This window comes from Streptopelia decaocto (genome assembly GCF_964273445.1).
Source record: "Streptopelia decaocto genome assembly, chromosome: 4".
Taxonomy (NCBI): Eukaryota; Metazoa; Chordata; class Aves; order Columbiformes; family Columbidae; genus Streptopelia; species Streptopelia decaocto.
The window spans coordinates 1,349,666-1,376,984 of record NC_138658.1 but is presented as its reverse complement, the minus strand read 5'-3'; the positions used below and the strand labels follow the sequence as shown (position 1 = coordinate 1,376,984).

At 48.6% G+C, this 27,319-nt stretch overlaps 2 protein-coding genes across 4 annotated transcripts in view; both read right to left on the bottom strand.

Moving 5' to 3' along the window:
* Positions 1-27,319, bottom strand: part of SLC20A2 (solute carrier family 20 member 2) — a 46,370-nt gene that overhangs the window by 13,268 nt on the left and 5,783 nt on the right. Inside the window, exons 1-7 of one of the 3 annotated variants that reach the window (XM_082050640.1) lie at positions 15,323-15,562; positions 10,077-10,628; positions 7,032-7,172; positions 5,774-5,859; positions 4,309-4,405; positions 2,030-2,146; positions 1,154-1,357 (exon numbers count right to left, since the gene is read on the bottom strand). In XM_082050640.1, coding sequence (XP_081906766.1) covers positions 1,154-1,357; positions 2,030-2,146; positions 4,309-4,405; positions 5,774-5,859; positions 7,032-7,172; positions 10,077-10,365 — 934 coding nt within the window. In that variant the 5' untranslated portion in view covers positions 10,366-10,628; positions 15,323-15,562. Of the gene's footprint in view, positions 1-1,153; positions 1,358-2,029; positions 2,147-4,308; positions 4,406-5,773; positions 5,860-7,031; positions 7,173-10,076; positions 10,629-15,322; positions 15,563-27,319 lie in introns of those variants that run through there. The other 2 variants (XM_082050642.1, XM_082050641.1) reach the window with 2 other exon arrangements.
* The window catches only part of SMIM19 (small integral membrane protein 19), a 14,096-nt gene continuing 9,114 nt past the window's right edge, over positions 22,338-27,319 (bottom strand). The window contains exon 4 of the mRNA XM_082050667.1: positions 22,338-23,870. The gene's annotated coding sequence lies outside the window, so the exon portion shown is untranslated. The remainder of the gene's footprint in view (positions 23,871-27,319) is intronic.

The following is a 27,319-nucleotide window of genomic DNA, read 5'->3' as shown; positions in this document are numbered from 1 at the left end:
CCCCCCGGCCTCCCGCTTCAAACAGCAGCGACCCGAGGGCATGGGACAAAGATCATTTTGCAACAGAAGCGGCGAATGAGGCAAAATTCAACCCTCTGTGACAGAAGGTTAAACCCTCCAGTTCTTTGAAAACCTCATTTCTGTCAAATTCCTCGCTTGTAAAATAAATAACAACACTTTTCCTGAGGTTGCGTCCGTTGACCAGACACAACAAGCATTTCAGGAAAGGTGGTCTTACTGTCATTTCATATGGAATGTGAGCTCACGTGTTAGATTACCTACATTTAACAGACATTTATATAACTTGTGAAAGCAATCAGAAAACCAACAAAGCAGAAAGCAAAAAAGTTCACATTCTGCAGAAAGATCTCCTCAGCTATTCTGACATTTTGTCTTATTTCTATGAAGGTGACACTATTTCTTCCCTCTGTGTACACGTCCCGTTGGTGTACACGGCCACGCACGCCAATATTCCTGACGAATTTCATCTCCCAGCTTCCCAGGTTTCTACCGCGCCACATCCAGAGCTGGTTTTAGCTGCTGTGGAAGTGGAAGAACAGAGGCAAAGGGTCTGATTTGATTTTGTAAGAACCAGATGAATATTTAAGGCATTTATTAACCGCATTGCAGCGCTCTAGTCTAGATGTTGGCAAAGTGACATCGGAGCCAGCAGCCAAGAGAACAAGAAGAGCTTTATGCACACAAGGCTACTTCTTATAAATATACGTTCAGAAAACAACGCGTGAGATTCTGCTGGTGGACACGCTGCAAACGGTCACGCGTGTGTCAACGAAGACCAAACTCTTTTCAGCTCCTGCGGTACTGTGCTAATAACCTTTGTGCCGAATTTAACCTTCATACATCAGTAATTTGCATTTTCTGTATTTTTCCACTGCTTAAAAGGATGGAAGCACCATTAGGGATACAAAGGAAAGCAAAAAGGAAAGTAATGTTTGCTTTCGGCTGCTTCTAAGACAGAAAAATGTAATAATTTTTAAGTCCTGTCTAGAAAATGTCACTTGTCACCTTGCCCACCAAGTGCTGAAGGGGGATCTGAGCTGGCAATCGCAAACGCTAACTTAGCGCTGACAAAAGAAAGAAACCGCATGGGAAAAGGGAGAAGATGAGCCCCGGTGCCGCCGGGGGTTCTTACCGTAGGGCACACGGGGATGGTTTCCATTTGCGATGGTATCTGATGCCCCCGCAGCTTCTGTTGCGGAGCCGGTGAGGGGAATGGTGCTCTCGTCAGATGTTTTGGCACCGGGAAGCTCTTTAAAGACGGGTGTTTCTTCGCCTTGAATTTTATCGAGGCTTTCATCTGATATCCTCGACAGCGCAGCATCTTTCTTTAACCGGCCTAAGGAAATAACAATACTGTAATTTTAAACCCAACCCGCCCTTCTCGGCTGCTTGTGTTTCCACTCTTTGCATCAACAGCACAGATTAATGCAGATACAATAACCCGGCTCCATTTCTTTATTTATTTCTAACACTTATCTTCACTAAATTCATCTGAGAAACTCCCAGACCGTCTTTGTTTCTTCCTATAAATTCACCAACGTAGGTAACCAAAGTAAAACACCAAGCCGCTCGTTTATGAGTGAAATCTGAAGCTTTTCTCTGCGTTTCAAACGCTGCATTTGTTGAAAGTCGCAAAGCAAACGAGCAAAACACAGTAAAGCTAAAAGCTGTGATGAGTCCAACTAGCTGTAAAGTTAAAGAAGTCAATTCAAGATAACAATTCTGAATGTTTCCTTAACAAAATATGAACCGGCTTATATTCCAGGGTCCACGTTGCTGGCTGTGCTGGGCTCTGGAAGCAGCCAGCACTGCCACGGATGCCTCAGGAGGGCTGAACTGCCACGGCAGCTTTTGAAGAGCAGGTTACACAAATACACGGGGAATAGTTTAAGGCCATCCCGCCTGTGGGTGGGAACGGGCCCGGGTGACCTCTCAAGGGCGCTTCCCGTTCCGAAAGGAGTTTTGCCATGATTCACACCGCTCGCGTTCCATCAAGCAAACGACTTACTTTCTATTTTCCTCTTCATCCAGGGACACACGAAAATCCAGACTAAGACGGCAAAGACTAAGGACACGCCGATTGATATCAGAGCAATGGCCCACATGGGCAGTACCAGTCCCAGTACTGTGAAGACAAAGAGATAAAACACAAGCAAACTGTAAATGAACAGGATTTAACTCCCTTCGGCAGTGGAGAGCGGTTCGTTGCAGACAAGCCTGTGTTCACAACGTACTCAACACAAATGAGCTGATCATTTTTACCATGTATATCGGTTATTACAGTATTTAAGCTTGAGTTGACACGCAGACTTTTGCAGTTTAGTCCTCCGGTTCTCTTTTGCCCCACTGTGACCTTATTTCTGAAGAAATCAGGGGCAAAACTCCCCCATCGGGGCTGCTAAAACAAGTCAGCAGTGATTTCATACACCAACGCACGTTGAACTGTGCCGCCCATCGGGGTGAGTATTTACCTGACCTTTGCTCTGGCCAGTGAAGTCTGACACTAACCTTAATCTAAGCCTTTCCTGCTCATGACAACAGCTTCATGTACCGCTGAGAGCTGAGCTTCGGGTCCTGCAACCCGCAATTCTGTCAATAACTCGCGTTCCTGGAACCATCCCCCCAACAGAGCTCCTTGCGCTTGTTTAATTAAACAGCCAGACCCTTAATGAAGAAAGAGCTTGGACTCTGACCTTTCAAACCCCCCTACGCACGCCTATCTCTAAACCTACGTGATTTATTCATCCTTGAGAGCAAATGTTGCCAGGACAGAGGCCTTGGAGGGCAAATATGCATTTCTTGAGTATCAAAAGCCCGAGTGCCACCTTTTTATTCCCACACTTCAGAGGCTGCCAAGCTGAAACAGAAGGGACGTTAAGGTTCTTATTTAATTTGTTTTGCTTAATGAGTCACCGCAGAGTGCCTGACCTACTTCTGCAGTACAGCTAATGAGGAAATGTTGGTTATACAGCTGATTTACTGTGAAACATTTGGCTACGTAGCCAAGTAGGACTTTGACTTAAGACAAACGAAGGGTTGAGTTATGTTACCCTCAGAATGGGAAATTCTCGAGCTTTGTATGAATTTCAGTAGTGCGAGGCTGTCAAATGGAGTCCACCCATTGCATCTGCCCAGCACACCCAGTGCAGCAGGTTCCAGAGAAAACCAATTTCCATTCAAAAATGTCACTTTCTAAGCCCGCTTTCTCAATTCAAGGGGCACGGTGAGCAGTCTTGCTTCAACTCCCTGACCGTTCACGACTCTGGGGCAATAGTCTAATCTAGAGATAACATTGAATGACTCTGAAATAGCTGAGAGCACTGAACAACTTTTTTCTGAACTCTTGCTGTGAGGGTTTAAATAGACACTGTTTAAAATATAAACACAAATTTATACACATAAATATGTCAGGGTAAATATTAAAAAAATGTAAGTTTGGATATAAACATAAAAAGTATATAACCACAAATATATAAATGCACATAAAATACACAAATATAAAAGTGTAAACATAAATCAAGTCCTGAAGAATGACGTGTCTCATTTCCTTCTACCGGACTTGCAATGAAAACACAGCACCCCAGAGAGAAGCTGCATTAAATGCAGAACAGGTGTGGGGCTTCTTATCATTGAAGGGAAATAAAAAAGCAAATTTAATGAATAGGCTCCATGCCAGATATGCGAGAAGAGCAAGTCGGTTGATGTCAGTGGAGCTGTGGCACTGGACTGAGCACAAATATCCCACCTGCTCCTACCGCCTGCTCTGCCCCTTCCAGGTAAGTACATCAAGGAGGGGAAACACCTTTGAGAGCTCAGATTTATGAAGCCAAATCTGGCACCTCAACCTTTCCCCTTCCTCTAAAGAGGGATTATACTTTTCCTTCAGCAGCTCAGGGTGCTCAGAGCCCCGTCCAGCCTGGCCTGGGATGTCTCAGGGATGGTTCATCCACCACCTCTCTGGGTACCTGGGCCAGGCTCTCACCACCCTCAGGGCAACAATTTCCTCCTCATGTCCGGCCTGAATCTCCCTCCTTTAGTTTAAAACCATCACCCCTTGTCCTATCTCATCAGGCCCTGCTCAAGTCTGTCCCCATCTTTCTTATTGGCCCCTTTTAAGTACAGAAAGGCTGCACTAAGGTGTCCCCAGAGCTCCTCTTCTCCAGCTGAACAGCCCAGCTCTCCCAGCCTGTGCTCCCAGCAGAGCTGGTCCAGCCTCGGATCGCCTTCAGGACCCTCCTCTGGATGTCGTTACACGCTGTAGGATGTTACACGCTGTAGGAAACTTACCCGGTGCACCTGTGTACATGATGGAGAACACGTTGATCGCTATGGTAGCAGCATAGAACACTGGAAGGGCGCGGAGACCGTTGGGCACAGGATCTTCCTGCGTGGAAATCAGAGCGGGGAAAAGGAAATATTAGCTGGATTTTCACCAGATGAACATCAGCGTGGACCACCACGCGGACACACGTGCTGCCGAGGCAGCGCCACGCACGCGGAGCTCGCGGGTGGACGACGAGGAAAGGGTGGCGACCTGTCTGCTGACACCCACGGGGCTGGTCCTGCCAAGAACCGCTGGTTTGGGGAAGCCTGAATGGGAACTGTGGGGGAAATGAATGGGAAGGAGGGAGACGGGTTGTACTCGCAGACCTGCTGAGTGACCTGGGGCAGTTTCCTTCTGCGAGTGTTCTCTCACCTCTCTTGCCTCCGAGACGAGGAGTCCCCTACGCTGTGCAAATGAAGGACAGGGCTTTGATTTATTTTTTGGGGGGGTGGCTACAAGCATCAGTGCACCCTGGCCATCACAAAACCTTATTCCTAACCTCTCGGTTTTGACCAGTTAACAGAAATCCCTGGAACGTTAAGTGTCTGGGTGCACAGAACCGCTAACACACACACCGTGAGCGTGCAACATCGCTCACGCTGCTGCGCCCGCCGTGCTCTTCATTCAAAAAGCCTTTTAGTTTTGATACAGGCACACAGCACAAGTCACTACCTGCTTATGCCAGAAGCTTTATGATCTTACTGTTTTGTGAATGGTCCAGATGGCCCTCAGAAGACAGCTCCCTTAGCCTGAGCTTCTCCTGCCTCTCGCGTGTTTAAATATGTGGGGTTTATGCCAGAGTTCACAGGATTTCGATGACTAATTCCTTAAGTTGTTGGGTTTTGAACGCAATAGAAGAACTTTATGCAACTTGAGTCATTTCAAATTCAAAGCTGAGTCTGTCCAAGTTTATCATCTGCTTTTATCGCTGATGTTTATTGACATCAGAAAGAAAGAATGATGAAGCTAAGGTGGCACGCAGCATTATTTATAGCAAAAGAATTAATCTCTCATCTATTTAAGTTCCCTGTATAACTGCTCATATAGTGTCCCTTATTTTAGGTCATTGTCATGCCCCGCACTCCCACATTCTAGCGTGTTGAATGGCACGAGAGAAATAGAAAGAGCAGCTAAAATTGTTCTGGTCTCCAGTCTGCGCTGGGTGGCGAGCAAATAATCTTCAACACTGGAGATACATGGGCTGCTGTTACCTCAAGGCTTTTGACTGAGGTGGCTAAAACTCAGGAATCTGGGTTTCTTGAGGGTCTGGGAAATGTACAGCTGCTCATCTCCTAAAAAACTGACTGCGCTCCTGCCCACAAAACACACCATGAACTTCCATGTCTGGGGAGGTGCCGGCACTCACATGGGAGCCTGGGACAAAACCTTCATACCGAGCGCTTGTTATCAACGGGGAGGTTCCTTTACCTTGTTTAAAATGAAGAATCTAATCAGCACAAAGAGGATCCCAGACATCAAGCCGGATAACAGGGGTGAAATAAACCAAGAGGCAACTGTGTTAAAAAAAAGACAGAATGGCACATGAAACAAACAGTACAGTCACACAAGAGTTAAATAAGTAAGTAGTCAATGAGCAATTAATTTAAAAACATTCTTGTACAACCAGAATTAATGTTCTGTATGTTCACTTATTACTAGTGCAACTCGAAGCCCACCGACACACAGCAAAGTCATAGTAACGCTGGGTACTGTTAGAAACACCAGCCAAAACACTTCCAGATCGTTTTGCAGGTTTAGCAACCAAATAAATCAGGAGCATTTTTTCTTGTTTGCCAAGAGAGCCCCTGTAACTCCCTGACCCCCAGCACCTCCAGCCTCGGAAGCGAGCGGAAGGTCACGGCGTCCAGCAGGACGGGACGCTGCTCGCGGGGCCAGAGCCCCCGTTTCCAAAGCGCTGATGAACAGCGCACGCACATTTTTTGCAGGCCAGATTTACAAGTGCCCGGGACCGATTTAACTTGGAGTAGGTGGCAAAACTCCCACTGATTTCAATAAAAGCGGATTAGGGCAGCGCTCTGGAAATCTCATCCAGAGTGATTTATCGCCGGTGGCATGGCTAACAGATTGATTCCGCTGTCATTGCAAACTCGCTTCTACTTTCGGCAGAATTAAAAACAAGCACGCGTTGCTCCCGCTTCTCTAAAGCTCAATTGTGTTTCTGCGCCTTCAGCATCAAATCCTTTTAAGAGAGAGGGTTTAGGTTGCACCCGGGGTTCCGAGTCTTCCAAAACAAGGAGAAGCGCTTCAGAGCCCGGCTTGGCTGGGCTGAGCCTGGCAGTGGGCGGCTGCGAGCTGAACATGAGCCGCTCTGCCCGGCTTTTGCCTCCCCGGTGCTGGTGGGTGGAGAAACATGACTGTGGGCATTCATAGGACGGCTGGCGCTGCGGAGAGCAAGAACGAGGTGCCACGGAAGGAATGAGAAGAGGAGGAATGTCACCTTGAAGCACGTGTGTGAGGGACAATGTCTCCTCAGTTGGCTGCAATTTGCATTTTACCCCTTTCTTGGCCAGAGATATGCTGCAGCCCTTAATGAACGTCTTCTGCATGAGAGGACCAGGGCAGAGAACCAGGAAAGGAGGGAGCGCTCCCACCAGAGAGGAGATTGCCGGGCACGGCTTTTCCACCGGCAGCGCACGCTATTTCACACAAAGGCAACGGCACTTACCAATCTTGACCAGCTGCATCCACTGGACCCCCTGCGTGCCGATGGCCACCAGGGAGAATCCAATCGTAGCACCGACGATGCAATGGGTTCCCGATATCGGGAGCTTCAAGAACGACGCAATCAGCTGCCAAACAGCAGAACCTGGAACAAGAAGGGGGGGAAAAAAAAGTGTGGGATAAACAACAACAGCGACGATAACGTCACGCAGAAAATTCTTCGCCACGTCCCCACATTCTTTTAGGAGCGCTGCCTACGCTCCACACGGACAACAGAGATCTGCTAAAGAGAGCTCTGCTCCTGCTCTGGCTCTAAAAGCAGATACTAAGACGGTTTAACAGCAGCTTCCAGTGCTGCATCTCACTTAAGGCTTTTTCTTACTACTCTTTCCTGAAGGACTTTGGTATCTCCAGCCTGATCGAGCGCACAAACCATCTGCATCCAGCTTCCAAAGCCTCGTTCTTGAGGGCTGGACCTGGAAGCCCCCCAGCGATCAACATTCACCATAAGGAACCGCTCACACTCCCCAACTCAGCTGTGTGTTGAGAGGCCCCAGTGGCAGCAATGGAACCGCCGTGAGAAATCTCGTGTTTCCTGGCTCGTGCCACCAGATCTGCAGCAAGCACGGGTGACAAAGCGAGGCTGCTGACCACTCACGATCCCACCCTCCATCCTCAGCCCCCGCGGGGCGGGATGCTGCCCAGGGCTCCAAACAGAACCACGTTCAAGCGGCGACTTGGCGGCATCGCCCGTGGCTACGCTTGGAAGTCGCCCGGTTTGTAAAACCGACCTCTCCCGGAGCACTGTCCCAAAACAAGCGGGACTCCTGTTGCTATCGGGAATTCTAGATCGAACGAGGAACACCTGCTCCTTCGGTTTTTGGCTTCTCTTCCCCTGGTACTAAAATAAAAATGCAACTTGAGACCTTTGACATGAACTTTGAGACCAGCAGGTGGAAGTGAGATGAAAGAGAAAACAGATGGTAACATCTGTAGAGAGCTGAATAAACAGATAGGGCAGCCGAGATATCTAATTACAAAATATCCAGACTAAAATATAGGGAAAACGCAACTGGGCCTCAGCTGCGCTGCTGTGCAGGACCAACACCCAATAAAGTGGCAATTAATTAATGCTACGGAAGTACCACAACTTACCCTCGCAAGCAGCGGGCCCCAAATTCCCGACTTCCTTAACAAACACCGTTCTAACAGGCTAGAAATTATTACATTTGCAAATTTTAATGCCATGGCTCCCTGGTTCCTTCTCCCTTAGGAGCCAAGGTCGCCCTGCAAAGTCATCATTGCCATTTGCTGCGAGCACCAAAGGAGCTTCCAGCAACATCTGGGAAGAGGATCCAGCGCCTTTTGGTCTCTCCCGGACTGTTGACTCATTTGAGCCTCATCGAGATTCAGAAGCTCAGTCCGTTTGCACAAACATGATCACGATGCATGAGAGGATGGGGGAAAAATGCAGAGCACAAACAGAACGGGGAAAAGAAAACACACAGGAAGGCTCAGAAAAAACACACACACAAAATACTGGACATGCAGAGAAAAGCTGGAGATGGATTTGAGGAAAAAAAAATGGAAATGGCAGTTTGTAACTTGCAATTAATTCAGAGATTTAAAATGTGGAATTTCTTCTTAATGCCCTTAACTGGGAGCAGGGAATGCAACTGGTCATGAAGTTCACAGAGGCTTATGTAAATACGCATGCAAATAAGTTGTTTTCTTTGAGCTTCTGGCCAGTTGCCTCCGCAGGAGGTATCTGAGACTTAAAACTCTGCCCGGCCAAGGATCAGGGTGCCATAAATAGATCCCGAAAAGCAAAACGACCCTTCCTGCGATGGGGACCGTGAGTATGGAGAACCTGAAGGTCAGCAGATGCGGGTCACTTACATTTTGGAAGGCGCACGCTGCTCCTGCGGGAGGACATCGGATACAGAGGATGCAGAGGGGTGGCACCAAACGGCACCCTGCAGCCCCACACAAAGCCAGCTCAGCCCAGACACCGGCGCCCGGTGTCCACCACAACCCAGCAACACTTTAAAAAGCAGCAAGTCTTCCCCACTTCCCAAAAGAAATGGGGAAACGACCGCGGGTCGTGGGCCTCACCTGCCTCACCTGCCTCACCTGCCTCACCTGCGCGTCCTGCCCGAAAACCAGAGGGAGGTTAGAGGGGATAGGGGCAAATAATGTTTAAAATCAAGGTTAAGGAGGAAAACCTTTGAGTGGCGGATCCTTCTCAAGCAGAGGATGCTGTGACACTGGTATAAATGACACCCGCATAAATGGTCCCCCGCCCAAGGAAAGGTTTTTTTCCTTGCCGTGTCCTGCCCTTTGCCAGCAGGTTTGCCATCGATCCCCGAGGAGCTCTCCCACAGCTCGCAAAGCCTCTTGCATTTCAACAAAGAATAAATGCGGTGGCTTAACGTTACTTACCTCAGAGCGTGGTGTTTGTTCTAAACGGAGATTAATGTCCCTGCAAAGGGAAGCGCTCGGGACAGGCTCCAAGGGACGCGCAACGGGAAAATGAGAGAGACCTTAAATGTGTGCCCACCCGTCTTGCCCGCTCCTTCTCGTTTTGCCAGGGCCGGGGTGAAGTGTCTGATAACTGCGATCACCCAGCTACAGAATCTCATCAAGCAAAGTTTAGATTTTCTGTAATTTTTAAAGAAACTCTTTAGGTAATCCCTTCTTTTCTGTATGTAATGCAAACTGCTGCTTCTGCAGGATCTTCTGCACAGTCCCAAGTGCTGTGCTTACATATTTTCCATTTACTGCCATAAAAATCTGTAACGTGAAGTTTTTTCGGTACCCTAAGAATGCACTAAGTGAAACTGTTTTTTCTGTTGTTAGTCAGAGGGCTGGCCCGTTGGAAAATGTAAAGGATTAGCAGCATTTAAAACACACAGGAGACTTAAAAAATGAACACAGGCCCCCGCATCCACAAAAAAACAGATATGCACATCCAGCTTAATTAACAACATTCACACCGAACGGGAGGACACGCACAGAACGTCATTCGGAACAAGAAGCTCCTACTCACCGACCATGGCGCTGACTTCCCCGGCCATGAGCAGCGGGACGGTGCTGTTGTACAGGTTCACGTCGATGATCCCTTTCCGAATCGTCTCTCCCACTTTCGCCCCCAGCAAGACGGAGCCGGTGGTTTCGAACACCGAGGCCAGGATGCACGCCTGGCGCAGCGTGACCACGCCGGAGCCCACGGCCGTGCCGAACGAGTTGGCCACGTCGTTGGCCCCCACCGAAAAGGCTAAAATGAACGCTATGATGAAGCCCACGATGAGCATCCACAGGTACTCATCCATTGCCATCTTTCCCCGAACCGCGGAGCGAGCGTCCCCTTTGCAAACAGTTAACAGCGCAGGCTGGAGGGCACCGGGGCGGATTTGGAAAGCAGATTTCTTGTAAACAATGAGTTCTCTCTGGAAAGTGCTGGGTCGTGTCAGAATGTGAAGAAACTGCTAACTGCTGATTTTCAAACTACTAGAAATACTGTTCATTTGGCTGCCGTCGCTCAGCAGTGAAACACATTCCATATTTCGCTCCCGAACCGGTACGACTGCGATGTCCTGTCCTGCAACACAAAACACACACAAACAAACAAGAAATGTTAATATTCTTCTGTTTTTAAAGGAGAATACTCAGCGGAGCCCACAACAACGCGTGTTTTCATCAGTAAACAGATGATTTAAATCCACTAACGGGGGTCCTACCTCGGCACGTGACCGTTTAACCATAAAGCAACTCAGAAAAGGTTCAAACGAGGTCACCCGCAGCAAGACGCTTCTCACAATATCACTGACCGGGGAAGTCTTGTGAGCCTTTCAAAAGGATTTAGAGAGGATGGGGGTTTTGTTTGTGCTCAATTTACTGCGCAGTGCGATAAACCCTCGTTCTACTAACAGAAGGAGGATTCGATTCTTCTTGGCTCTTTGCACCTGGTGAATATAAGCCAGGTAGAATATACAGACCGTATGATAGAGCCGATGTATATATCGTCACCCCGCTGCTCTCAGCAGACCCCTCAGGTTTTCTCAGCCACAGCCAGGGATGCGCTGCTTTGAAAAGCGACTTTATCCATGTGCCTGCCTGGGAAACACCACTGAAAACGCTCCGAGGAGCATTAATACCCATCTATTGCTGTCACCTCTTCAGTCTCGTACAATCTACCACATCCCCAGTTTCGAGATCACGTTTTATCTCTTCCCATCACCCCAACGCGATATAGGTCCTACAGGAGCAAGGAGAAAGGTCCCCAAAACCGCCGATATAATGGCAAAATTAAAAAATAAAAGAGATTTCGCGTATTCCCAAGATGCTGGATCCTTGAGAAAAGCCACCAGCAGCGCACTGCATCTACACTGAAGTGATATTTGCCTGGCAAACCCCGCAGTTGCCATCCAGGCTTGGTGATTTCTCTAAATAAACCCATTGAGAACAGATGTCCCTCCCTGTCTCCCGGCTCCAAAGCGGCTGAACGGCTGCGGCTCTTACAGACACGGAGCAGACATCAGTCCCGAACGCCTTACACCCGAAAATAACATCTCGGGACGCCTTAACAGCTAAAAACGTTTGCATAAAGATTTTCATCCTGTGAGATGACGTGAGAAAACGAAGGAGCAATGTGGTTTTGATGCTTGAAGACTTGTTGCCTTTTGATAATTGGCGAGCGTGCAGCTCACTGAGTGCAAAGGGACTCGACAGAGATGGAAAAGGCCAACAAAAGCTTAAAGAAACCGTTAGAATCAGCACTCGTTTGCCTATGAAGAAAGACAGACCTCTTGTTAAATTCATTTGTTAAAAGATTTCTATGATGCCTGCTGGGTTTTTGCTAGGAGATGAAGCGCTGGATGAGGTTCACGATTGAATTCTGTGTCCTGTGTGGATTTACGCGGCACCTTCGCCAAGTCAGGCTCCGTGCCTCAGTTTCCCCTCCTGAAAACGGGCAAAATTGACTGAGGTCTGTGTGCACACACAGACCCTGTGATTATCAGAGCAAAGCAGATCCCGATGCCCAACAGATCCGCCCTCTCTAATCGACCAACCTACCAATTTACTGCCCATTTCTTGGATGAGAAAGTAGCCGGGGGGGGTGTTTTGGGATTGTGACATTTCCCCACCACAGCCGAGCTCATGGGATCGGGTTGGCCAAATCCCTGGCCACAGAGAGTCCCTGCGGCTTCCAAAATAAACCTCCGAGTCACAAGGTTGCCCTCGGTAGCCACCCTGGGATGGGGTGAAGGGCCCCAGATGGTCCCGGAGAAATTCAGAGTTCAAGCGTGTGCTCCTAAACCTCCTCGTGAAGGCCAAAGAGTTTCCCAACTGTGCTGGCAAAGGGCCGGGAAGGGCAGCTGTGTGATCTCCCTGCCCGAAATGGGAAAAGGTGTTTGGCTCCGGTCGTGTCGTGCAAGGTGACGGTTCGAATCGCAGCCCCCTCCAAACCCAGGGCCTTGATGTGACCCCCCGTTTGCAGGAGGGACCGAGCTGGCACAGAAATCCAAACCAACACAGGAAAGGGATCAAACGCACAATTAAAGATCAACGTGTCGGCAGCACTGGAAGGGCCGTTACTTCTTCCAGCCTTCAAGGGATGTTAAACATATAAAGAAACTAAAAGAAACAAACGGAAAAAGGCACGTTACTGCTGTGAAAGTTTTCAGAAATGCCAAGCATCCTCCAAAGTAGGCCAGTGACTAAATACAGACTGAACCTTGCAGCGTGCTTCTTTCTGGAGCCCAAAATACATCTGGCACGCTCAGCCCCGCGGAGCCGCGCTCCTCGTCCCCTGATCTCACCGGGGGGCTCACGGTGTTCCATGGCAGTCCCGGGACAAGAGAGACGCCGGGGAAGAGCAGCCAGTGGGGAACGGCAGATGGTCTGCTCTGTGCACGGCAGCCGGAGCCCCCACGCGCTCCTCTCCCGCTCCTTTGCATTCCACCCACACACCCCAGTGTTTGCCAAACGCCACCGAACCCGGCCCGCCAGGCGCTGGAGAAGGCGCCCGGCACCCGCGGCTGGACGCCTGGGCAGACCCGCTGGAAAACCTCGCTGGATGTATTATTTGGGTGTTGTGCTGCTTTGGGTGACCCTGGAACCAGCGCGGCTGCGAACTCACCGCGGGCGGCGGCGTTTTTGGTAGCGGGGGCGGCAGGACCCGGAGCTGGGAGCGCGGGGACACGGGGCTTCGAGCCGTGAGAAACTCATTCTGCGTTAAGGCAAGGGTTTTAGCGATATAGTTACAATCTGTAATTAGACACCTGTACTTCAGACATTCACTTTGAAGCTTTTTAAGTGGACTCAGGAACTTACGGAACTTGCACCGTGGGGAGAGAAATGGGATTTTTTGGCAATGCCGAGCACGTCCCTGTGCCCCGCTGGCAGATGATCCAGACACCCCCCCCGGACTTGGCTTTGTTGCTGGCTAAACATCTTGTTATAACTCTGTCAACACAAAGTGCTCCTTCTTCCCCAGGGGAGAGATTAAGGGAGGTGAGGAAGCACCTTGATTCATGCAGAACGACAAGTGAATCCTCAGGAAACAGCCACGAGATCATTTTAGGACATGGTTTTATACAGACGTTTACTAAGACAGCTCTTCTGGAAACTATTCGCAGTCTACTTCTAAGCCTAGAGAAGTTTCTAGTGAAAAATCAATATGAAATTCGACAAATAAAGGCGTCAGCTGTAGTCGGTGGTTTGCGTTGGTGGTTACTTGGTTGGTTTGGTTGTGTTTTCTTGTTTTTGTTTTTACCTCCCCAAACAAATTGCTGCTGAAGGGAAGACAGAATCACCCGACAATGGGGCCGAGCGGTTAAACGAAAGCTCAGGACGAAGTTCAAAGTCTAGGGCAGCAATGGCAGCGCATCACCCACCAGCACCCCGAGCGCCTGGCACGGACCGGAACCAACAGAGACCCAACAGCGGCCCTTTCGCTCCTCCTGGCTGAAAATTAGGGAAGAATCTACTGCACTCCTGTGAAATATTGAAAGGTGAATAAATCACCCCGTACACAGCTCACCCTGTACAATAAATCTGCCCGTACGCAGCTGAAAAGCTTCCTCCTGCTCGGGACGCGGCAGAGACGGAGCGAGGTCCCGGTTTAAACGCTCTGCTGTTGTTGCCCAAGCACGAGCAAAACTCAGGAGCAGCAGCTCATGGGGCAGTTCTCACGGTAACAAATACTCCGTTTTGTGGTCTGACAAGATACGGCGCGAGGACGATTTCTTCTTCCCCGCAGACATTTCGCGACAGACACCTGGATTTAATCTGCACCGACAGGCAGGTTCAGCTCTACTCACCAGGCTGTGTACAACGCGGCCCCGCCAGCGCTCCAGGCGCTCAGTCCGCACCCCTCGCTTCTGGCTGCGCTCCTTTACTTAAATCCAACCTGTCGGGCTTCCCACCTGCATATATAAACTCTTTAATGGATCTGGCACAGAAACCAAACCTGATTTATAACCAAACTGCTCACATCAATAGTCCTTATCGCTTCCAGTTCGTGCTCGGGCTGCACAGCCGACAAAAATCTCTCTTTTCAAGAACTAATACCACACTCAGAGCAGGAAAGGTGGTTTTAATTTGTGTGGTTCGGGACTAAGGACATCCCTATATGGCTCTAAATTACACACACAGGGCTTGTCACAAGGCCAAGCGTGATGCAAGTTTAATGCTCTGAGACACAAAAAAGCGCCCTCGATTTACTTTAAAAAATAAACTACTGCATCTGCAGCTGGTTTTTGTATCAATTGGTTCCCGTCTGAACACGGTCCAGATGTGTTTAAGCGTATTCCACGCTACTATACTCGATATGGACGCAAGGCTGGACTGACAGCTTTGCAAGGACTGGCATCCGGCTTAAGGCTGCAGAGGGACTGTCACTGTCACCTCCCAAAGTGCCAGGGGATGCTGCTTTCCCTCGGCCCCTGTTGACCTCCGTTCCCAGCACCGACAGCTCAAAACAACGCTTATAAAATAGTTACCGTGAGATCCCGCCGCTGAAAACATGCCCTGAAAACACCGGCAGCAGCCGAGTTCAAACAGCGGCTCTGCAACCCAGGAAAGACACGGGAAGTATCAACAAGTCCTCGTTGTTCATCTGCTGATAAATGACTTTTTCTCTAACTAAAGCACAATTCGATCCTTCAGCGACCGAACAAAGTCTTTTTATGATTCGACACTACAGAGTTTTGAGAGCCACTCAGAGCAAACGAGCGCTCGGAAAACACATGTCACCAAAGAAAACCATGCACAGCAATCTTGAACACTCACCCAGTATTTAAAAGGCGTTTCAAGAGAGAAAAAGGAGCCGAGTTCCTCCCGCGACTTGCCCTGCGCTGCCGGTAAATAAAGGCTGATGTCTAAAATAGCCGTGCTATGGTGGGCACAGCCCCGCCGGGCACGCAGAGCGGGGCAGGGCTGTACGGGACACGGGGACGCTCACCGGGACGGGACGAGCGGGCACCCGCCGGGCCCCGGAGCATCCGCACCAGCCCGGAGTCCTTATTCCCGTAGGTGAAAATCTGCTCCTCTTAAGCAGAGAATTCTGCCGGGGGTGGGCACTGATAAAACACAACACTGCGTCACGGCTGCACGGCCCCGCAAGCCAATCCAAGGCAGCTCGTATTAAAAGCAACAAAACCTTCCTCTCTTTTTGCCTTTTTTTTTTTTCCCCTCCAAGCACAGGCACAGACGAGCAAGGAAAGCTCGTGTTCAGGCGGCTTTGGTGCCACCAGGTACCACCGGGCAGCCCCGGGGGTTTCATTTGCGATCAGTGTGAATTGGAACGCACACAGGGCCAGGTAGGCACCTCGGCTTTGGGAACGACGGTGCTTTCCCGCGGCTGCGGAACATTCAAGACATGGGGGAGTTTTGCCTGGATCGGTGCCTGGACAAGCAACTTGGCTTTCGGCGCTTGGGCCCCGGCTGCCCACAGCCAAATTCCTCCCGCTGCTTTTAAGTGGGAAACATTTTTTGCGTGTACGTTAAATAATGTTTGCCTGAAAGGACCGGGCTTGGCCTCCCGTAAGATATTTGCTTTAATATTATATAACGCAATTGACCCACCTTGTTTGGCAAAAATCAAAACCGCGCTGTCACGGTTTAAAAACTGACAGACACGAGTTTACTTAAACAGGTTTCTGGTTTATAAATCGATCGTGTTTTAAATGTAACTTATAGGTTTTGGTCCGTTCTGAGTCACCCAAAGCCACGGCATCATATTCCAACATAATAAACTTAAGTCCGTCCTGAACATTTGAGAAAAATCAAATCATCGGTTTATATCTGCAAACACAGACTCAGAAACATAATTCTTATCTCATCTATGTTTTTTTCCAACTTTGAACACAGGATATTTCTTAACGAGGAGGCAAACGTTTTCTAAATGGGTTAAATTCGGCTGCAGATCATGTTCAGGGATAATGTGGTAAATCTGAAAAGTGGTCTATATTTCTGAAGAAAACCCCGTAAACCTACATCATCTCCTACAAAGAATCAGGGCAAAGTTCCAGCTGGAAATCTGCAATGCAGAAATGACATGGAAAATCCCCATTAAAAAAGAATGAGAAGTATCAGACCACGATCCTTTATAGGAAACGCTGCCTCTGTATTGAAGGTTAATACCCAGCTGCTCTTAAGCTTGCGCTACAGCCCCTGACTTTGTGCAAAGCTGCATCTCTTAAGCCTGGTCTGAGCATCTTTCCTGTGAGTCCTGCGATAGGCAAACGGGCTTCCTGGGGTTAGAAAAGCCAGGTCGGTACTTTCACACTGGTTTTCCCATCTGTACAAAAGCAGCGTATTTTAACAAGAAAAACGTGAATATTTTCCTGCAGATCTAAACACATCTTAATAGTTTGGGTTTTTCACAAGTAGAGTCAATCAATCCAAGTGAGAGCAATCGTCACTGTAAACTTGAAGTCAGCCTGTATTTATAGGTCTGGATTCCAACGTTTGAAGGCAGTGAATAAACAAACACAGGAACTGTCTTGGAGCACTTATTTAACTTTATAAAGTTAAATAATAAAAAAGAATGCAAAATATTATTTCATGTTCTGTTTATAGCTGATAAGTTGTTGATGTCTGGCTTGGTAAAGCTCGAATGCAAACAGTCCAATGAAGCGCTAAATCCACCCTCGTTTTCGCTAAAAGACGGGTTTAAGAGTGACCACCGCCACGCAGATACGGGTGTAAAGGACACGATCGTTGGGAATATCTCGTGTTCCAAAGGCAGGAGCTGCCAGCCCGACCTGTGGGAACCATCTGGGACCCAGGAGAACACACTGGAACCATCTGGGACCCAGGAGAACAAACCAGAACCATGTGGGACCCAGGAGAACACACTGGAACCATGTGGGACCCAGGAGAACAAAACAGAACAATGTGGGACCCAGGAGAACAAACCAGAACCATGTAGGACCCAGGAGAACACACTGAAACCATGTGGGACCCAGGAGAACACACTGGAACCATGTGGGACCCAGGAGAACACACTGGAACCATGTGGGACCCAGCAGAACACAGTGGAACTGTCTGGGACCCAGCAGAACACACTGGAACCGTGTGGGCCCCAGCAGAACACACTGGAAGCGTGTGGGCCCCAGCAGAACACACTGGAAGCGTGTGGGCCCCAGCAGAACACACTGGAAGCGTGTGGGCCCCAGCAGAACACACTGGAAGCGTCGGGTGCCGCTTCCCACGAGCCGGCCCGGCCGCAGCGGCCGCTCTTGCTGAGCTGAAGCGCAGGGCCGGGCCGGGCCGGGACGCAGAGCCTGCAATAAACAGCCCGGGGAAGAGAAAAGGAAACATCTTCAAAGGTTTTGTTCTGCTACATCAGCACCGCGGGCCCCGGGCACGGGAAAGTCCAAGCCGAGCTGGCTGACCACTGAAACAAGCTGCAATTTGGGACACCACTAAAGAAGCAGGCAAAGGAAAATTTATACGACCGCAAAATACACGGTGAGGATCGGCTTTTGGCAACGGCAGCATCGCTTTGGTTCCCACCAAACCAAATACTTGTAGAAATGATAAATATTGTATGTTACAATCTCGATCAGATATCATCATTGTTTTCTCAATTGTAATTTATTCTGGGAAGCGCACAGTCAAGAGATCCCTGTTGGATTCAGCAAACCCACACTAGGCAGATTGACATTCTGCTTTAAATACTGATTTAAACAATTAATTTTAAAGCCCTTTTGTTTTGCATTTCTGCATCGCTTATTTTCTGACAGATGCCCAAGTTCTCGTTTACCAGCAACCACTAAAACAACGTCAATTTGCAACTTAATGTAACTTCCATATCAAATGCAACCATCCTTTTTGCCATTCAGAGGTGAAGGCTACGTAAGTAAGCAATTATAGGTATTTTAAAATACATACATTTTAGTAGAAAATAACAGAGGATGGTTGTCATTTTCTAACATGAAAACCTGTAAGAATTGGAACCTGGATACCTGTAAAGTGCATTGGGTCAGCAAGGGAAATACAATAAAAACATTGGAAAGCCGCAGGACGTTGTCCCAGTTGGTTTGTGCCAATGGAAATAAGGTTCCTGAGCAGCAAGCGGAGCTTTCGGGCTCTCACGTACCTGCTGGTGCTCTGAAATTTGGAGCCACCAGCAGCTGGAACTGGGGACTTTTCTGCTTCTCTTATCAGTCTCTGACCCTGCCGGGGAGCCCTTCGTCTTCAAACCAAGGAGAGGAAATGAATGAGGAGCAATGAAAAGAGGCGGCAGGTGACTGCACAGCTATTCCATAGTGTCTCAAAGAAATCCAGCTCTTGCCAAACCCTCATTCCTGGTTTTTACGCTGTGGACACCACGTGCCCATCATTACCTGGCAATCAGGCCTCGAGGCTGACGGAGATGTAACACAGTTCTACCCAACGCAGAACCATTTCTGCGTGCTTCGCTAACTCCATTGTGTGTAAAATATACCAACAGAACACCGAATATCTGCTCTGCAGACAGCTACCAACACTGCGAGCTCCCATCAACAAAATACCAACAGAACACCGAATATCTGCTCTGCAGACAGCTACCAACACTGTGAGCTCCCATCAACAAAAGCTCGTCTGCTTTTGCATATTGGGTAGCAAGCTCCAACACATTCCATCATCTATTGGGATAATCCTGGAACAGAAAGACGCACAACTGCGGTTCACGGTACAGAAAACCATCTCAGGGCTCCGGCCAGGGCTCCGGCCAAGGCTGAGTCAAGCACTGGCCCAGTTAATGCCGGGAACTGGTCACCCACGGCCCCGGCTGATTCACCAGAGGCTGAGCCTACAGTGTCCATACCACCCAAGAAAATGGGAACTGCTGCTCTGAGCTTCCCTGAGCTTAATCCATCATCACCCCGAGCCTGAAGAGAGCAAGCGACGCAGGCAAAGCGCTTCTAAAAACCCCGGCTACTGCTGACAACTCAGCATCATCCTGAATTATTAACGGACCTATTGCTGCCTTCATGCAAAACACACAAACAGTCCCGAGACCCTCCCGTGGCAAGCCAAAAATGCGCCTCTGCACATTCAGAGGTTTAGGCAAAGATCCCCTTGGTAAAAAGCCAGAGCGCGGTGGCCAACAGCCAACGCTGTGAATTTTTCAGATAAAGGCAACCTGACACCTCAGGCCCCGATCGCCGCCGTTTCCATGTCCGTTTGGGTTTCAGAGAAAAGCTGCTGTGAGAACAGAACGGGCTGGGGCTCCCCGAGCCCAGCGACCCTCTCCCTTCCACGTGAAGCGCTGCTACCAACACGCCAAACCACGCTGGCCGGCTCTCAACAACCTCCAAAATCCGTGTGGCCAGCAGCACAGAATCACACGATCATTTAGGTTGGAGGGACGTTCCCAGCTCCCCAGTTCCCCCCCTGCCATGACAGGGCCATCGTCACCAGCTCAGGGTGCTCAGAGCCCCGTCCAGCCTGGCTTGGGGGTGTCTCAGGGATGGTTCATCTCTGGTTATCCTGGGCCAGGCTCTGAGCACCCCCGTGTAAAAGCTGGAGCAGAGCTGGAGTGGAGTGCCAGCGGGGAAAGGACCAGGGGTACCACCAAAGAGAGGAAGGACGATGACACCTGGAGATGCCAACTGTGCTTATGGGAGTTTGTGGAAGTAGATGAATGAGGTCAACACATTGTGGCAATGGAAATTTTGCTTTTTTTTCTACAAGCATTGCCATATCAAAGTTATTAAGGCGGAAACAGCAACGAGAGCTGTGACCTTGGCTTTGTTTCATAGGAGCAGGAGCCAAGTGTGACACTGGGAGGCTGGTGACCATGCCTAATGCTGTCCGGAGACCACACACGGAATGGCAGCTGCCAGCTGCACGGCCTGTTTTCCCCCAAAACCCAACAGCTGCTCATCCCTGTTCTTCAGAGCCCATGTAATGGTCCACATGTATCTCCTGTAGCCTTCACTGCCAGAGACATGAGGAGAGAACCTTGAGTTCCACCTACTAGGCAGAGTTAACGTGCTGGCTGCTTCACCACAGTATCACACAATCATTTTGGTTGGAAAAGACCCTCAAGATCGGAGTCCAACCACCAACCCATCCCTGGCTCTAAGCCATGTCCCTGAGAACCTCACGTCCACATTGTTTAAACACAAACCCATGTGCCTAAGAATGCCATCTACACATCTTTTAAACGCCTCCAGGGACAATGCCGGAGCAAAAATGTGGCCAACAGACTCGTCACGTTGGCCAGGAATTAGATCATCACCAACACAACACGCCAAAGAATGTCCCAGAGTTGGGTACATGGTTCAATGAACACCTCCAAGCGGACTTACTGAAGGCACATGGTCCTGGGAAGCAGGTCAAGAAGAGCTAAGCTTTACCTTCTACAAAACAAAACGTTGGTCTCCACTTCAACGCTTCATCCTGTGTGAGAATCAGCGCTGGAAATCATCGGAAAGGCTTCAAACCAGTTTAACACAGCGGCTTGGCCTGGGATCGTGTTACCCAGAAGTCTCTCCCTTGGATGAGTTGGTGCTCACGGAGAGGTGGCTCCTGCATTCACCTGGGCTTTTCCAGCCCGGGACCAAACCCTGGTACCTAATGCTGGTCCAGCACTAAGTCTTCCTAAAGGTACAGGCAGGGTAACAGGACACACGTTGCCTCCATTGACAAAATTAAATACAAATTAAAAAACCAATAAATAAATGTTAACAAATGAAATGCAGTGAAGTGTGCGGCAGGCAGGCGTGACGAGCACAGCACGCCAAGAGTCCCGTGGGGCGCGGAGACGTGTGCGGAGCTCGTTCCTGCAGCATCCAGAAGGGAGCACAGCCTGCATTGTGGTACTGGTAACAACAGAAAGGAGCAAGGGGGCAGCACGGAAAGAACACTGCATACCCGGGAAAAAAAGGTATGTCAAATATATAGATATATTCTTTTAAAGAAGTAAACAAGGAATCTATAATTAATAAACAACTCGTTGTTTCTGGTCACCGAGACGTTCGGAAGTCACAGAATTGTTTCCTCTTTTATCTCTCCTACACATAAATAGGGAAAGTTAATTATGCCATTTTTCAACTGTCAATCAGTTCCTCAGCCCTGAATGAACCAGATATTGAACAAATTCCAACAAATAAAATGATGTGGAATACATTACTCTCAAAATGGGCTTAATATTTCAATCAACACCATCTCCAAGCATTTAACCGATTATATTCTGCGATTATTATATTTTTAACTTCAGCAGACACGACACTTTCATTTAATACAAGTAACTAAACAGATCGCAATAAATTTGGGCTATGTTACATGTCTGTTTCTTTAAATCTGAAGTACCAGGGGTTTAAAGGAAACATAATCCTTTCCAGCTTTAAGAAGTTCTCAACCAAGAAAAACTCGTTTTCCATTCTCCAAGGTAATCCATAATTCAGACTGCATTGTTCGCTGATTACACTCGATTCTGGGATACAGTGGTGTCACCCACTGAATGTGAAACTCATGCGTGCTGAAGACCACCCTGTACCTACTTTGAAACACAATGGGCAGTTACCACCAAATATATTTAAAATATGAAAAAAATGACTAACTGAGCCACTGGCTACTCTACTCATTGTGGGGTTTGATTGTGCCGCCATCCTCCGGCGTTTAAATCAGAAGAAATAAAGAGAAGGTAGCTGCACAAAGTCCCGGGCACAGTTTTCCAGCCAGGGGAACAGTGGAGACCTCGCACTGCAAACGCCTCGCGGTGGATCTAAAGGAGGCAAAGAGCAGGAGAGGAGCAACACGGGGCAGAACACAAGAACACAGGAACGTGCAGACCCACTCGTGCCAGTCAACAACAGCAACTGAAGTTTATTGATGCCAGTTTCAGCAACTAAAAATCCATGAGAACATTTTCACATCATACAGACAACACTGTCCCATAGTAATTTTTCCGTCAAGTAATAATGTAGGCCAGGATTTTCTCACAGTCATCGCGATTTACTCATCGATTAGTACAATAATACCTACTTTAAAATATAAATATCAGTAAGTGCAAATAGGTTTTGTACCCAATTGTAATTTAGCTGCTCATTTTTATGGCGAGATCTAAGTAAAGAGATGGAAAAAATATAACTGTTAGCTACAAAAATAGCGGCACACATTCTCCGCCACTGTCTCTCAACTGTTCCCTTTATATCCACTGTAAATTATTTCCAACACACTAATCACATCCATTCAGAAGAAACTAAAATTATATGATTTCAAACTATTTTCATTAGAAAAAAACAGTCCTTTAACAACTGCTTTTACTCTTCCGTCTAATTATATACTCTTAAAGGCCAAATATTCAGTCAGTATGCAAAAATAACCACGGCCTTTTATTAAGGCTAAAACACCAGATAAGAGTTCAGAAGAAAAACAGAGATGCTCTTTGCCTCTACCAGCAGCTCTGTCCAATACAGGAAATTGCCGTTCATTTCAAAACTTTATATACACACTCGGCTCCGTAACAGACACTTAGAAGTCGGTCTGTTCACAGGCCGGTGACGAGCTGGACCACGGGCAGGGCCAGGACTTCCCTGGAGATACTTCACGTAACGGCCGAGACGTTAAAAACCCCTCCATTTCTAAACAGCTCTCCCCGACTCAAACCTAAGCAAGCTGAACTTAAAACCCTACAGCCCGTACCCATCTGCAATGTTTTTGTGACCAACGGTCAAATAAAAAAAGACTGAAGCGATTCATATTTGATGATGCCGTCTGTCTCAGGACAGCGCAAGAATACATTATAAGGTTTCTCAAATTAGAGCACTAGCACTATTTTTTTTCTTTTACCTATATACCTGTCACACTTTCTATGCAAAGGCTGCTTATATTAAATGCAAGCAAACCCTGATTTCCTATTCCATAATGGTCATTGTCTGGTCTTCCCCATGCTCAATGTACATTTCTACAAAGACACAAAATTGATTACGAGTACAAAGCAGCAGCTTTCTAATCCACAAATAAAAACTACGGCGACGTTCTGCTGTTCCTAAAACGCGCTTGAAGCTGCGATTATATTAAAGACACAGATGCGGGGGGATTTCTCAGCTTCCAACCAGACACGTGAACAAGGTATTAGGATCCAGGGGCCACAGGTAAATGAACGAGCAAGCAAACTATGTGACGTTTGCGCAGCGTCCTCCCAAATCCCGCAATCCCTTCTAGCAAGTCTGGGTCTACATCTCCCTCTTCTTTACTCATGTTCTTCTCGCATGGCTTGGCCTCAGAAACTTTTCCATGCCTGTAACGGAAACTCGAGCCAACTTCTTAAATGTCTGATTTCTTCATCTCCTCTCATCATCCACTTCTGCTCCTGAGAAGCTCCTCATCATGACACCTGTATCTCAAGAAGCAAAACAGGAAACATCACAGGGATGAAGCAAGGAAAGATGAATAATAATACGCCTCTGCGTCTTTAATAAAATCCCAACTTCCACTCAAGTTCCTTTCAGGAAATAAAAGAGTTCCTCTCACAAAGGCCAAGTTTTGCCATGCTGGGTATGGAAACATCTCCTGCCAGAGCTGGGGGAACCATCGCAGCCTCCCGCTCTGCGCCTCCGTTCCCGACACGAGCAGCAGGAGAAGTCCTGTTGGATCTCCGTTGGCCATGGAAACCAGCGGCGGGTGCCAGGCCCGCAGCACTGGCCTGCGCAGCCACCCGGACGCAAAGGCAACGCTGACCCAACTGAGCGCAGGGCGAGTCACCTCTCCCCGGGACCCCGCTGTCCCACTCACTAGAGCTCCAGCCCACAACGGAGATGGAAAAGCCAAGATTTAAGCCTCTCCTCTGCTTCCCCCACCACAGTCTGCATTTTTACACACTATCCTCTACCGGAGGAGGCGCCTCCTCTGCATTTACTTCAATTTAACTACAATGTGACAAAGACCTGAAGTATTTTCAGAGCGCCTTTGTCCACAAAATCGCGTAAAGAAGTTTTGGCTTGGGGCGGAGGGGACTTGCCTATCTGTTTCTGCCATCCAAAACTCGGGATCAAGCAGGCCCGGAGCCAAGGGCGGCATCGTTCGGAGTCGAACTGTGAGAGGCAGAGGGATGACTCATCTGCACAACGGGGACGCAGCCATCTCGCGTCCAAACCCTTCGGCTGCCTCACCATTTTGCCCGAATGCTGAACAAGAAGGTGCAGGAGAACCGATCTCTGGAGCCTCCAGAGCCGCGGAGCCTTGAGGGCAGACGAGCAGGCACCAAACCCGCTCAGCCCGCAGGGAGACGGAAGCATCAAAGCCACTTGCTCTCCCTGTCAGGGTTAAGGCCATCTTTAAATAAACATTAGCACCAAAATCCCTTCCTAGCAGAGGCAAAGCAGATCCTACCTCTTATCAGCTACTGCCTCAAGTTCTCAGAATTCCACCTCCCACCTGAAATCCTCCCTTCTTCTGCAAAAGTGCTTGACAGCAGCGTGCTCAGAAAGACAAGCAGAGTCCTTCCTCAACTCCTCCTAGTGAAATGATGGTCGTTCCAGCTCTCTCATGTTAGAAACGAGGGGTGGATGTAGGAACAGGGTCCGGAGCGGAAGCAGCCTTGGCTTTCATTCCTGCATATTGCAGCAGAGAAGATCATTAAGCCTTGGATGGTCAAGGCTAGAAACGCTCTGACAGCACTCAGGGTATTGTAGAAACAATAGCTGTTAAGTAACTGGGCAGGAAAGAAATGTATTTGCTGTACGGGGATAGTGTGTCAAAGAAAAATACGTTCTGAAGAAGTCCTTACCCTCCAAAGTGCTTAGAAGGCAAACAGTTCCGAAAGCCTGTGCCTCGCGGGTCACGCCTGCTGCCGAGAAACACGGCACTGCCCGCTCCGAGCAGCAGCCACCGCCCATCAGAGCCCCCAGAGCGCCAACGCCGGGGCGGCCGCACGTGTCCCGCCTGCAGGACACCCAGAGCACGGCCAGATCACCACCCCGTTATTTTATACCACCGTGAGCCTTAAATCTTTTATCCTGACGATCACGGCGTATGAGAAACAGAAGCCACAACTTCACTGTTCTGTAACAGCGATGTAATTCCGTATTCTCTCTGAGCATCACAAATTAACTGCAGACAAGTAATTCAATTTATTATTGACATCCTCGCTTGTTAATCAGATGTCTACACTCAGCATATGCACAACACAGATTACAAGACATCCAGGCTGCTCGCAGTTGCAGCAGAAAGTGCGCTGTACACGAAGATGAATAATTGTCCAAAAGATCTGATGCTGATTGTCACCTGAAACAACCGAGGCATCTTCCGTTTTCTTTTGAAGAGACAACGTACTGGCAGGCTGGTACTTCTAACTTTGATCTTCGTAGCAGCCAACACTGCAGAAGAATTTTGTAGCTCAGTAACAAAACACAGAAACCTCCTGGGCTCTTAACTCTATTATCGTATTTTGGCAAGGAAGCCTTCCCCTTATACCTTGGGGAAAAATCTTCAGATTAAACAACACATGTTTTAAAGGCACGTGGGCTCAGTTATTCGGTGTAACTGTTCACGCACCTGACTGCTTTGAGAGAATAAAATCCTTCACAGCACCTTGCTTGGAAGAGTGATCTTTCTCCTTCTTTCCCAAGGAAACAACGGTTACGCAACCACACCAACTGTCCCGTACACCAAAACGTAAATTATAAGGCCAATTTCAATGAAGGAAAGAAGGGAAGATGTTTAAGGTACCGCAGTGCCACCAAAACTGAGAAAGCCGCAGGAAACTCTCGTTTTCACTAGTTCAGCAGCTCACAGAGCTACTTTTTAACCTACAGAGCAACACGGCGACACCATCTGTGCCCATCGCAGCTTCCATCTTTACGTGGGCTGCTGCTGCCTTAGCAGGCAGTGCTGGGGACTCCTTAAAAGCTCTTGGTCAACAGTTGTCATCTTTCCCCAAGGAGGAATTGCAAAAGCAGACATGCACTGTGGTACAGGTGGCCTCAGAAAACCCCAAAAAGGGAAAAAAAGTGCTTCTCAGCCCCTTTCCACGCGAGCGGAACGCCGGGCGCTGCCACGCCGGGTCACATCGCGGCTGCAGCTCGTGGAGAATCTGCCTCCCGTGATCGGGACCAGATACTTCGGGAGGTGGAACAGCTCGGGTAGCAAACAACGATATAATTCACCCAAAGGGAAATTCCTTCCTGACCTCATCAATTAGCATGAAGGTTTATATCCCTAATTTATTTTTAATCCCATTTACTGCATCTCTGGACATTGTCATTATACGTATAAACGTCCAGGTCTGCTTGGAATCTGACTAAACTTTTGGCCTCGGTAACATCACGCGGCGTAATTATGCCAGGTTTCAAACGCACTGATTTTCCATTTCATTTAAATATCCCTTTGTTCTCGCAGAAGGGAAGCGGCGCAGCTATTAAGCAGCTCGCTGCCCGGCCGGGGCTGCAGCCCGCCTTGCACCACGAGCGCCCACGCCATCCTCTTACACAGCAGGAACATAATCCAACGGATTTTAAGGCAACGATCTAGCAACTTCAATCAGTTGCCCTTGGTGTCCGCCCTGAAATGATGATAAATTCGGTTATAAAAAAAGAGACAAGAAGCATACTGAGCTGGGCTTTTCAAGGTCATGCAGGAACCTCTCCCTCTCAGCAAAGAATTGCCACCTCCACGTCCAAATAAAGAACAACAGCGTCCAAACAAGCAAAACCGATGTCGTTCTGCTGCTGGCTGGTGTCGCAGCGAGCTGCAGGGTCCCCGGCGCAATAACTTCAGCCTGTGCTGCTGCTTATGGACGAGCTCGTGATGTATTGGTCGTGATTATCATGCGAAGTGCTCGCTAGA